This window comes from Epinephelus moara, chromosome 1 (assembly GCF_006386435.1).
Source record: "Epinephelus moara isolate mb chromosome 1, YSFRI_EMoa_1.0, whole genome shotgun sequence".
Classification (NCBI taxonomy): Eukaryota; Metazoa; Chordata; class Actinopteri; order Perciformes; family Serranidae; genus Epinephelus; species Epinephelus moara.
This window is the reverse complement of record NC_065506.1, coordinates 9,552,691-9,566,192: the sequence shown is the minus strand read 5'-3', so window position 1 is coordinate 9,566,192 and position 13,502 is coordinate 9,552,691. Positions and strand designations below refer to the sequence as shown.

General features: G+C 42.1%; 1 protein-coding gene and 1 long non-coding RNA gene across 2 annotated transcripts in view; both read right to left on the bottom strand.

Annotated features, from left to right (window-relative positions):
- The window catches only part of LOC126393737 (adhesion G-protein coupled receptor G2-like), an 11,991-nt gene extending 1,893 nt beyond the window's left edge, over window positions 1–10,098 (bottom strand). The window contains exons 1-9 of the mRNA XM_050050060.1: window positions 10,074–10,098; window positions 9,778–9,946; window positions 8,769–8,928; window positions 7,154–7,276; window positions 6,861–6,998; window positions 5,456–5,492; window positions 5,002–5,096; window positions 4,637–4,752; window positions 2,731–2,999 (exon numbers count right to left, since the gene is read on the bottom strand). Coding sequence (XP_049906017.1) covers window positions 2,731–2,999; window positions 4,637–4,752; window positions 5,002–5,096; window positions 5,456–5,492; window positions 6,861–6,998; window positions 7,154–7,276; window positions 8,769–8,928; window positions 9,778–9,946; window positions 10,074–10,098 — 1,132 coding nt within the window. The remainder of the gene's footprint in view (window positions 1–2,730; window positions 3,000–4,636; window positions 4,753–5,001; window positions 5,097–5,455; window positions 5,493–6,860; window positions 6,999–7,153; window positions 7,277–8,768; window positions 8,929–9,777; window positions 9,947–10,073) is intronic.
- LOC126392871 (uncharacterized) lies at window positions 10,096–13,148 on the bottom strand. Its single transcript, XR_007570224.1, has 3 exons — window positions 13,087–13,148; window positions 12,256–12,332; window positions 10,096–10,298 (listed from the first exon to the last, which is right to left on the bottom strand). It is a non-coding gene; the product is annotated as an uncharacterized LOC126392871 (long non-coding RNA).
- Window positions 13,149–13,502: the final 354 nt, after the last annotated feature.

The window sequence follows — 13,502 nt, the reverse complement described above, 5'->3', positions numbered from 1 at the left end:
ACCTGTAAAACCAGAGAGGAGAAGAGCCTGGACCTGCTGTATGCTAATGTAAAGGACGCATACACCTCCACGTCCCTTCCCCCGCTGGGTAGATCAGATCACAACTTGGTGCTTCTCACCCCCTGCTATGTGCCTCTAGTGAAGAGGCTGCCTGTGACCACAAAGACAGTGAGGACATGGTCAGAGGACTGCTATGAGGCACTGCAGGGCTGTTTTGAGGTGACTGACTGGAATGTACTCTGTGAGCCACATGGAGAGGACATTGATGGGCTTACTGAGTGCATTACAGACTACATTAATTTCTGTGTGGACGGCATTGTCCCAGCAAGGACTGTGCGGTGTTACCCAAATAACAAGCCTTGGGTAACAAAGGACATCAAAGCCATACTCAACCTGAAGAAGAGGGCTTTCAGAGGTGGCAACAGGGAGGAGCTGAGGGACATTCAGAGGGAGCTGAGTGCAAAGATCAATGAGGCTAAGGACGGCTACAGGAGGAAGCTGGAGAGGAAACTCCAGCTGAATAACATGAGCGAGGTCTGGAGTGGTATGAGGACCATCACCGGTTACAGACCAACTAGCAGTGGAGCTGATGGTAGTGTGGCTAGGGCCAATGAGTTAAATCTGTTCTTCAATAGGTTTGACACTGCTGCCCTGGCCCCTGTTGGCTCTCCTGCTGACTGTCTCCAGCCACCACCACTTCTGACCCCCCCTCCTCCTCCTGATAGCACCTCATCCAACTTGGTGAGCCCCTCACACCCATCCCCCACTCCTCACACCTCCTCTGGCTCCCATGCTACCTGCCCTCCTCTCACTTTGGACTCCAACTCTCCCCCTCCTCAACCTGCACTCTTTACACCTCTACATGTTAGGAGACAGCTGAGCAAACTCCCCGCCGGTAAGGCTGCAGGCCCTGATGGTGTCAGCCCACGGGTTCTCAGAGCCTGCGCCGAACAGCTCTGTGGAGTGCTTCATCGTGTCTTCAAAATGAGCCTGAGCCTCCAGAGGGTCCCTGTGATATGGAAGACGTCCTGCCTCGTTCCAGTGCCAAAGATGCCGCAACCCAGCGGTCTCTCGGACTACCGACCGGTGGCACTGACGTCACATATCATGAAGACCCTGGAGAGACTTGTCCTGGAGCAGCTCAGGCCTATGGTCAGGCCGCACCTGGATCCCCTCCAGTTCGCCTACCAGCCCCGGATTGGAGTTGAGGATGCCCTCATTTACCTGCTGAACCGCATCTACGCCCACCTGGACAAGCCGGGGAGCACTGTGAGGGTCACGTTCTTTGACTTCTCCAGTGCTTTCAATACCATCAGGCCTGCTCTACTGGGTGACAAGCTGACGGCGATGCTGGTGAATCCCCCCCTTGTGTCCTGGATTGTGGATTACCTCACTGGCCGACCACAGTACGTGCGCTTGCGGCACTGTGTGTCAGACACAGTGGTCAGCAATACCGGGGCTCCACAAGGTACTGTCCTCTCTCCTTTCCTCTTCACCCTTTACACCACGGACTTCAGCTACCAGACAGAGTCTTGTCATCTTCAGAAGTTTTCTGATGACTCTGCTATAGTTGGATGTATCAGCAAGGGTGAGGAGGCTGAATACAGGGCTGTGGTGAATAACTTTGTCTCATGGTGTGAGCTGAACCACCTGCAGCTCAACACAACAAAGACAAAAGAGCTGGTGGTGGATCTGAGGAGAACGAGGACACCAGTGACCCCAGTTTCCATCCTGGGGCATAACGTGGACATTGTAGAACACTACAAGTACCTGGGTGTGTTCATAGACAATAAACTGGACTGGACTAAGAACACTGAAGTCCTTTACAAGAAGGGACAGAGCCGCCTCTATTTTCTGAGGAGGCTCCGCTCCTTTAACATCTGCCGGACTATGCTGAGGATGTTTTATGAGTCTGTGGTGGCCAGTGCTATTCTGTTTGCTGTGGTGTGCTGGGGCAGCAGACTGAGAGTAGCCGATGCCAACAGACTCAACAAGCTGATCAGAAAGGCCAGTGACGTTGTGGGGGTGGAGCTGGACCCTTTGACAGCAGTGTCAGACAGGAGGATGCTGTCAAAGGTGCGGGCGATACTTCAGCATGGCTCTCACCCTCTCCACAACGCTCTGGTCGAACAGAGGAGCACCTTCAGCCAGAGACTGATTGCTCCTAAATGCACCACTGAGCGCCACAGGAAGTCATTCTTACCTGTGGCCATTAAACTGTACAACTCCTCCCTCTGATGATCGGACTCATTTGGCTATTTATAAAACAAATCACACAATATAATTACTCATTCTTATTTCATTTATAATGCTACAACCATTTCATTGTATATTGTATATATTTCAGATTGTCTACTTTACTGTTTTTATTATTTATTTTACTTTATTGTCTACTTTAATATTTTATTTTATGTTAATGTCTACTTTAATATTCTATTTTATTCTATTTTATTCTAATGTCTACTTTAATATTTTATTTTATTTTATTTTATTTTAATGTCTACTTTAATATTTATTTTACTTATTTCATTGTCTATTTTAGTATTTTATTTATATCTTCATCTTTATCTCTTGTTTCCATTCATGCTGTATTTCTATTTCAACTTTGCACGGAGCATTGGAACAAAAACAATTTCCCCCCGGGGATTAATAAAGTATTCTGAATCTGAATCTGAATCTGAATCTGAATCAGCAGGTAGTCAACACAGTAGGTGCGCTTGCTTCACTCACCCCATCCAGCAAGAGACAGTTTGACCAGGTAGTGTTTGAAGTAGGTGTTAAACACCTTTATCAGCAGTAGATAGAGGTGAAGTGCCTCTATGGCCATCCAGGTGAAACAGCAGAGCAAAGCGTAATGCATGAAAGCAGCGATAAACACGCACACCCAGTCCAGCTTCACTTTGGGCCCCCACTCGGTCAGCAGGAAGGTTGAGTTGAGCAGAAACAAGGCCCCGCTCAGAGAAACGTGGATAGAGATGGAGTAATCCAGTTTGTGATTTCTGAGGAAGAGACAGAAGGAGAACATAAAACAAGTCGCAAGCAAGATAGGGTGCTTTATGATAATCAGACAGGATTTGGAGCCATTTCTTGATCTTGATTATGAGTAAAGAAACACCAAATACAAAGAAAGCAAAACCCTTATTTGTATCTTTAAAGAGTGCAGAGAAAAAAGAATACATAAATCCCTTAAGTGAAATAACCAACACTATTGTAACCTTGGCAGAGAAATATTGTGTGCCTGTAGGATACTCATGGTGAATATGATTCTTTAAATTTGGAAAAATAGGGCTGGGTATCAGTACATGATTCTAGGGGTTCAAATCACAAGTTTCTTTTGATACGACATTATATTGATTCTTTGGACAATACGATGTTTGCTGATATCACAAAGTCTGCCATGATATACTTTCAATTTGATTCAGTTGCAGTTCAGGTGCCTGCAATCGATATGAGACCACTAAATTTCCTCATTGTCTTTTTTTCTTGGCTGCCTACCATTGTCTGCCTGGCGCTAAGCTGCCAGCACTGTTTGAATATTTAGGAAGGAGGTTAACTTACATGGAAATTGTGACACAGTCATGCCAATTTATTGTTACACCCCTACTCAATACCTTAAAGTATCGATCGAAATAACCCAGTGCCATAGACTGTATGAAATAATGGATGTAGCTACCATGACCACCCATTGGTTTGTGGACTCGAGTTTGGCTTTCTGGCTGTTGCCATCTTGGATTTTTGGAGCCAGAATTGACCAAGAAGATGGAGCTGTGGGGAATGAGGGGTTGATCTGACCCATAGGCTACAGGTGGCAACAGTCAGCCTGTCACTCAAGTGGCCCTGCCCTTAATTATGCATAACTTTAAGCCTTAATAAAATGTTAAACAGGTGAGTCAAATAAAATTTACCCCCTGTACAGATGTTGTCATGAATGTTGGAATTAGTTATAGAAACCATTGTTTGTTCCAGGCTGTGAACATGTTTATTTCTGCTTTGAAGTTTTGCATTTTAACATGGGGGTCTATGGATTGAGTAACCTCCCGAGCCAGCCTCAAGCGGCTGCTCAAAGAACTGCTGTTTTTGGCACTGCGTTAGCTTCATTCTGGAGGCTGCCGTTAGCCTGGTACCAAGTAGTATCCTCACTTCTTCATTACAATGATACCTGCATTCAATCCTTTTTGTACCCAGGTCTAGAATAAAATGACTATTTGTATAGTATTGCTTGCAGCCAATGACTGTAAGCGTTCTTTATTTAATTAGACCCATGACTGACCCACTACAGCAGCAGCTACAGCCCATACACACTGTGGTTCTGGTGAAGAAGAGTGTGGTGTATTTGACAGAGCTGGCGTGCAGAGATACCATCAAAATGTTCAAAAGTATGGCCCCCACAGTATGTCTACTTTTCTTGTGTCTCTGCCTCTTTTTTTTCAGTAGTGGTAACCCAGTATGATTGTTCCTCCGAGTTTGATATCTGCCTGGTAGGGTAACCATGAAAAGAAAAGGGGCTAACACTCAGAAATGTATCATTGTATCAAGTTTACTTGATCATTTGACTGGCAATACAGAAGTGGCTGGTAGGATGAAAAGCTGTTTGAGAGGTAGCTGTATAGAATGCCTAGAATACCTGTATACCTACCGACTGAAGACATATATCACCAGGGACAAAGCAGTGAAGAATGCAGACAGGCCACAGCCTATGTAACTGATGTATGACAGGATTTTCCAGTGGATTTCTGCAATTGGCTGTCTCATCTGCAAAAAATATGGAAGTGTGGAAACTAAGTGTTATCTACAGCGTAACTTTCACCAACATCTTGGAACAAGACAGTGTGGGATTTCTAATGTTGGGTTAATACCAGCACTGCACCACTGCTGAATAGATAGAGATGATCAAAGATGACTGTCATCTGTTGCACTTTTTATTTCCTGTATGAAAGGTAATAAATCAAAAAAGGCTACATCATCAGGAGCGAGTAAGTGACAGCAAGTTTGTCTTCTTACCAGTAGGACAGCAAATGGTGTTGCATGGTCACAGCTGCAAATGATCTCAGTCTGGTTACCATTGGTCTCACATCCATCTGTTTTCCAGAGCCACTCTGGGAACATGAACATTATAACTTACTTAGCTTAATAAGATCTAATTCTGCTGGCTTTCTAAATAGCATGATCAACAAACATCACTTTAAAAAAAAATAATAATAATAATTTAAACATTCTAACACATAATAAGACAAAGATGGACTACCATCACAAAGTTAAATATGTAACTGAGATTTTCTCTGCTGACTTGCTTATTTTGCAGGTACTTCCAATTTTTATAACTTTGCAGGCGTTTTTGCTGCAAATGTGAAACATACTGATGTATTATCTCCAAATTGTCAGTAATAAACAGAGAATACAGTTCCAGTTATTTCCTGTTTATCCTGCTCTGAGCAAAAACCAACATACAACCCACCATTTTCATCAAAATAGTGACACTGTAATGATTCATTCTGTAAAAAAATGCAAAAAATATAGTTAACAATGGTACATGCCATGCAGTCAAACAAGCTTACCCAACAGATTAAAAGTAGATTTAACAAAACACTGTGATAAAATCATGTGTTCAGTGATGTGGTGTTCTGTAAACTTTGGGATGAATTTGATTTGACAGTTTGTGTGATTATGCACCAAAAAAATACAATGTATCCTTATTAAGCAGGCACAGATGGACTGATGGACTGCTTGGCTGCAGGAACGAAATGTACATTTAAACCAAATTATGAAAATACAAAGGTATCAAAACAATGTCAGAATTTTACTCTGCCTGCCATTCGCCCAGCCCATGCTGACACTTGATCAGTGGTCCATTGGCATCACACACCAACGCACAGAGGCACACTTTAGTGGCAGTATGAGACAACCTGGCAGTGGCATTTGTTGATGTTCCGGGCAACTACTGTGGTATTAAGAGTGAGGAAGTCTGCCAGGTGGGAAGATTAGGTGGATGAGCCAAACAAACTCTGGACTTTCACCTGGTAGCCAGCTGTTTGTGTCCCGTGTGAAACCAAATGTTAATGGAGTTATTGTAATAACAATGTAGTATGCTACTGACGTTTGTCATGTGATGTATGTACGTTAGTAACAATCATGCCAATGTAAACCCAAACCATGATGTTTTTTTAAACCTAAATTTAAGGACATAAACCTAAAAACATTTTCATTACTTATTTATTTTAAGAAAGCCTGTATGCATTTAACAAGCAGAAACCATACATCATCTGGGAAAACTGAGGTTTATTTTGAAAAAGAGACAATGCATGTAACAAGCGTAAATTGACACATCGTCCCTGAAAGTCTAAAGAGAGAGCACCTAGCATGTCATAATTGATGTGACGGGCCACTGACCAAGTGTTGGTATTTGACAAGTTTGGAGTGAGAATGTGTTGGCGAGATGCCTGTTGAGCTGCAGACCATTGCAGAGCTCTGTTCAAGACCAGCCAAAAATGGGCTGTGATTTAGCTAGTCACTGATGTTCCCAGCGGCTTTTTTGGCAAGAAACTCAGTTGTTTTATACCATAACATCGCTGCTTCTCTGGCCGGGATTGTGCCCCCCAAACAGGGTATTTTCAGCCAAAACATGATCTTTTTCTAAACATAATCAAGTGGTTTTTGTGCCTAAAGCTAACCACAGGTTAGCCAAGGCATTTTTGAAAATAGACAGTTTTAATTTGTTCACTACATAATTATGTGGAAATATAACATATTCTTTGTTTGCAGAAATGCTAAATGCCAACATTTTTCAAGTTCAAGTTCATTTATTTGACATGGCCCAAATTTGCCAAATCAAACAGATGGATATTAAAAACATTAATGCATACAAGCTTAATTAGACTTTCCACATCTGTGTGTGGAGGAATTCCGAAAGTCATCTTGATTGGTGTCATCAGATTATGAAGTTGTTGTTCGCCCAGTAGCTCTATCCTGAGAACCATCGATGAGATTTCCTCCTGTTTAAACTGCGAGACAGTTTCAATATAGTCAAGAAAAGAAACATATAAATACATACAGTACATATATGTCACAACCATGATGACCAAATAATCTGCCAACATTCACAACTATGACTAATGTTTAAACTGAAAAAAGAGGGTAAATAGGACAAAGGAAATACTTGGAACTGGCTGTGTTGCATGTAGCTGACCAAACCAATGATCCTCTTCTCCTTTGGGATGTTGCGAAGGGCATACGCAGGCAGCCAAACGTCAGGGATGTATGACTTGTTTTCAGGCAGCAGCTAACAGTCGATATAAGAAGATGAGGTTAAGCAGGGCAATTTGTCGTTTTCACTCAGAATATAAAAAAATGTTAATCTTAGCATTGGTCAACAAGGTTTGTTTTAACTGAGCACTGCCTAATGTCATGTCAGCCAGAAAAGTTCACCATCATGTCACCGTTATCATCGTTGTTCCCAGGGGCGGAAATCCCGGGGGGGGACAGGGGGGACATGACTCCCCCTTCACTAAAGCTGTACCCCCCTAGAATAATTTGAGACACAATTAATAATTTTTGAACAATGCAGTAGTATTTATTAAAAGCACAATGTAAGCGGTGCTCATTATAAAAGCGCAATAATGTGCTATTTAAATCTTAAAAGATTTAGTCCCCCCCTCCCTTGGTATATCCCACACTCTTTCCAACGGGCAGGGCTAGCAGCTGTTAGTACTTGGCAGCAGTTGCAGCGTGTGGCTGGACCCGGCTGCCCACATCGCGCGGGGTAAGATGTACTCTCGCAGATACAGTTTAACTTACACAAGTTACAACACATCCCATTTACTGTTACAACAAGCCCCAGGCCCAGGCTGATAATATAAACTGTCTGCAACATTTCTCCTGCATTGTTCAAAAGCCAGAGTTTAGTGATAGTCAGAGAGGACAGGAGAGAAAGAAGAGGGAGAGGACAGGACAAGAGCAGTCAGTGACGGAGCGGCTCGTAGTTAATATCTGTAGGCTCTCCACCTGTCAGTGAGACAAACATGACAGACGTGCAGTTTAACTGACGAGGAGCGGCCATTACGCGCGATTATTACGCACGGTTTTGAGGTGCGCAGCGGCAGATCTCACAGCACACTGTTTATAAACCAGTTCACCAGTTTAATTGCAGGAAATGTTTATCTCACTGCCGGTAAAAAAACGAAAAAAACAAACAAAACGGTTTGCTCCTGCAGCCAGCCAGAGACGAAGGATCCATTCCACACACCTGAGCCAGATGAAAAAGAGGGAGAGAAGGAGAGAGATCGAGTTTCGGTCTTTGATGAATGAAGCCTTATTGTTTTGCTGCTATTAAACAATGAGAGACATGTTTTCTTCGTTTACTTAATAGCATAAATATTCACACTACTGCCCACGGGGAGACAGAGACCTGCTCTGCTCCAGACACACTCAGCACCTTGGACAGCACGGCGCACCTGACTGTTGTCGTTGTGTATGTGTTAATTTGATTTCAATCATTTTGTTTTAAATCTGGACATGTGCAGGTGGACTCAGCCAGTGCTGAGAAAGGTCCTATGCCTGCCTGTTGGAGAGATAGAGAAAAGATTAAAGCGTCAAATTGCGGTAAAAGATGTTGTATAAAAGACAGGCTACAACTTTTTTTCCTCGTCCCCCCCTGGAATTATTCTCTAAAATTTTACTGTTTATTGTCCCCCCCAACTATGAAATGGGATTTTCACCCCTGGTTGTTCCTTCTACTTCTTCTATTAGCACTATTTTTATCATAGCTTGCGTACCTGTGGGGCTTTTAGCTGGATCCTGGAGTTTATGGAGTTGAGGTCAGCCTCACTGATGTTGTACACATTCATAGAAAAGTCTTTCAGGTTGTAGTAAACAAAGCCTCCAGGCTCAGGCCGGGATGTTCCCATGATGTCATGAATCATCTTTTTTTCCGCACTGCAGAGAGACAATGGACCTCAAACAGATTAGTTTGCTTTGTTGGCGAGTTTGTTCTTACTTAGAATTTTCTGTTTGGTACAAACAAAATTCAGCAGTGGTCCACACTAATTAAGACATGAACTAACATATGAATTCTTGAGTTATGGCCAAAAACATGTTTGGTGAGGTCACAGTGACCTTGACCTTTGACCACTAAATTCTAGTCACTTCATCCTTGAGTCCAAGTAGATGTTTGTACTAAATGTAAAGAAATTCCCTCGAGGTGTGCCTGAGATATTGGGCTCATGACAATGGGACGGACAGACTAAGAACCCAAAGATATAATACCTCTGGCCACAGCTATCGCCAGGGCCAAGCCATGAAAACACTCATTTGACTTAAGAATTATGATGATTTTAATCTGAATTGGAAATTCATCATCATTGAGGATGCTAAATACATCCTGGAGGAGATAAGAAGAGAAGAGACAACAGCCCTTCAGTCAAAATCTGTTTATTGTTGGGTCAGCTGATCTGATGGGACATTGCTGTGTAAAGAGCATCACTACAATATAATAATATTGCATGATTATTATACTGTAGATCAGGAAATTGACAGCACCAACAGCGACTCTGTAGTCATTCATATGTATTTATAAATAAATACATTTAATTTATAGGTAAATACATTTTGTGCAAAAGCCCCTGCAGTGGCTGAGGTACTTCCTACTGGACCAAAGTGGTGTAATTGACTGACAAGCCAATATTGCCATCCTAAGAGCCGTGGCTAAAACAGTTTGACCAAAAACAGGAGGAATGAATTCAGTGTGTCTCGAGAGCAGCAGACAGAGGCAACTCTGACACTTACCTTATAAAGGCTCTCTTGACTTGATGGTTGCTACTGAAGAGCTCTGGACAGCTATACCTTATGTGGGAGAGTTGCATCATTGCTGTCTGGCCAGAGCTGTTACTAACCAGTGAAGCAATGAGTGGCAAGATGCTAGTCTCGGTGCACATGTATACACTGCAACTGCTATCTGAGAAGTGAGAGAGAAATCAGATATTTTAGGAGACAGGGCATATCAGCCACAGCACCTTTCTGATCAGAGATAATTTGCGCCTCATTCTGTAGGGATCAGTCTTCTTGAGAGATAGTGTATTTACCTTGTGTTATTGTGTACTCGGTCATGTTGGGATCTCGTGTCTCTTCAGCCTTGAAGCAACCAAATGATTTATTGCGCCATACGGTCAAGTTGCTGAGCGTGCATTCAATGTGGCAGGGAAATCCATCCTCCAAGCATATCACAGTATCAGGCCGATTGTCAGTAATTACAGTGTGGTTGGTGTTAATGGTAAAGTAAATGTTACCATCTGAAATGCTGAGATGAACTGAACAGAGAAACAGAAGACGAGAAATAACTTACTGTATCTTACACATCTTCGGTAACAAAGACATGAAAGAAGACTTTAAGACATATTTTCAGGTGGAATCTGTGTGAGTCTTTGTGGAGAAAGATAATTGATATTTAAAGTCAACATTCGAAGAAATACACCCCTCCTGTCTGTGCTCCTTCAAAAGCTCCGGTAGTATCCCAATGTTATTTATGTTTCATTACTATCATGGTTCCTCATGGGCGAGGACATGGAAGAGGGTTCCGTTCACACACACATAACCGACAGCTAGTGGACTGTGAGGAGATATTTGTTGAATTTGACAGTGTCTTGGATTAGAATCACAGACTCCACTGCACCAGAAACATATTAGTAAACAGTAGAAAGCAGCATGGAAGCCAGTGAAGAGGTTACGGTAGTTACTTCTTTTTACGTCTGTTACTTAGTCTCTCTTTCAGACTTGGTCCCGACTAATTTTGAACAATGTTCCAGTGCTGCTGCAACACATTCTCATCCCAACTCATCAAATACCGCTACTTTGTCAGCGGATCTACACCTCAAAATATGACGTTAGGTACCCTTTTGCGTCACTTTTACAATTTCAGGGACGGCGCATCAATTTACTCGTTACATGTATTGTGTCTTTTCAAAATACACTTCCATTTTCACAGAAAAAAGTTTCTACTCATTACTTGCATACAGTCTTTTTTAAATGAACTTACGACAGGGTAAAACACTTCGTTTTTAGGTTTACTTCCTTAGGTTTAGGCAACCAAAATCACGTGGTTAGGTCTAGAGGAGAAACAGTGGGCTCCCGGTGGAATTTTGCTTGACTCATTCACCTTCCCTCCCACCTGCCCTATACGGACTTTCTCACTGTTTATGATAAGGTATAGTTGCTGGTAGAGTCACAAACTGCCATGTATCATACTGCTAAAAACATTGCCTCTATGCTCACTGTCTGACGCCAAGGTCCACTGATTAAGCAGCGGAGTGTGTCAAGTTGGGTTGCTGTCTGCTGCATGAAAAACAGCCACTGCCCTGTGCGTATCATACCGCTGCAAAGGGTGCCACTGTACGTTGTTATGTGGTGCCAAGATCCACTGACAAAATGGCAGCGTTTGACGAGTTGGGAGAGAAAACAAGCTGGCTTGGACAGAGATAGATGGTATTTGTAGCAGCATATCATCGTATCAAGCAGTGGAAATTAGCACATCCACCATCCACATTGGAGCTAGAGCTGATAAATACCTGCGACTACTGCATAGTCATTTGTCCAGTGAATGTCTTTAACCTGTCTGTGACTGTAACCTTTACCAACAAATAATCAAAAGCCAAATGGTAGCAGGTGTTAGTGGGGTTTTTTGCACAGTAGGAAAGGGGCTAAAAGGTAAGCACATTCTTGAAGACATAAAGATCACACTGGCATACTTAGGAGCACAAGATGTCCAGCTTCTCGCTTTTTAATGTCATCTCTAAAAAGGTTCATTTTTGTTCTTTCTGATTTACAGGTACCAAATGTGTTAGGGGTTTTACAGATGTTTCCCAGCTTCAAAGAAGTGTGTGAAGCACAAGAAAGCAAAGTGGCTTTTAACAGTGGAGTGGGGTGGCTACATTTATTAGGGAAAATCTAAGAAATGATAAGGTGCAATGGAATTTTAGTCCCCTACTAAGTACAATGATTTGACTTTCAACAATACTAGCTCTTCCTTTTTTCCTTTTTAGACTCCACAGGACCATCTCCCAGTCAGTCCTCTTATGTGCTGCGGTGCTAGATAACCAACCGTGTGCTATTTTACTTCTGCTTTGACTGAAATAGTTACCTTAAAAATAAATAGCAAAAAACAAAGAGAGAAATTACTAAATAATAAAATAACTTTTGACCTAATTTGAACTTGTGGATAACTCTTTCTTTTGTGAGCAAAACCTACACAGATAAAACTGACATCCATACCATGGCAGGCCAGCGATCCGGGCAGCAGTAGTAACAGCAGTAAGGGAGCCATTGTGCAGCTTGCTCTGAATATGTGACTGATGGAATACATAAAAAGCAGTAATGAGGGGCAACATTTAAGTGCAGATATATTCAGTGTATCTCAGCTGTATGTTATTTCACTTTCACAAAAAAAAAAATTGTAAACTCAGAGGAAACAAAACAGAGCAAAGCAGCATATATGACACCCCCAGTTGTTCTTTTGCTGCTTTTCCTATGTAATCAAATACCCACAAATATCAGCTTACTCTCCAAATTCCAACAGTGCTAAAATGTTAAAAGCAGGTTTCCGCTTAATCAAAGGATTGCACTTGATTTTAATTACAGCACTTATTTTGAAAAAAGGGATTTTGTCTCATTACACAAAAAATAGCAGAAGTTCCTTTGTTCCTTTCCCCTCCTCTTTCTGTCCCTCTCTTCTTGTTAGACTGCTCTCCCATGGATACAGCAGCCTAGTTCACCCCTTATTAACAGAGACAAATATGGGGTCAGTTCTCATAATGGAAACGCTGCAGAAACTATCCCAAATTCAAAACTCAAAAACAGTCAGTAAAGTAAAAATTAGACATGGATATTGTTGGCCAAAGTCTTTCATACAGCTCCACTTAAAGTTACATTTAAAATCCATCACCTCAATTCCTATGTCTATGATTCAAATGTTCAACTTTTCTGGTTAGATTACATTCGCCGACATGTAATCTTTACACTTTGACAAGCAATGACACAATACCAAATGATGTAATACCTAAAGTACATGCCTATCAAGAAAAAAATATTTTAACAAACACTTACATTATTACTCAGTGGACCCAGAGCAGTTCTCTCCTTCCTCCCGTGGTGTACGCAATGAGCCAGACAAACACTTGTGAACTGTGCTGGTTGGGTTATCTCATGATTAGGGGCTTAAAGTAAAATACAATAGTGCTTGTGTTTGGTATGCTCCATGTATTTGTTTTATGCAAAAAACTCCATATCAGTACAGTAAATTTACTGCAGGTGAGTGTGTTTAATGTTTATATGTTAAGAAATGATGTCAGAGTCTAAAGTCCACTGCTACAGTAAACCAGGTCTGTCACCATGAAGGTGATATCATATACAATAACCTTATGGTTTGGAAAACCACTGAGGGCTGTAAAGTTTCCAGGTGTACTGGTGTACACAGCTTTCAGTGAAACTGAATGCACGGCATTAAAGTAACATATGCAGAC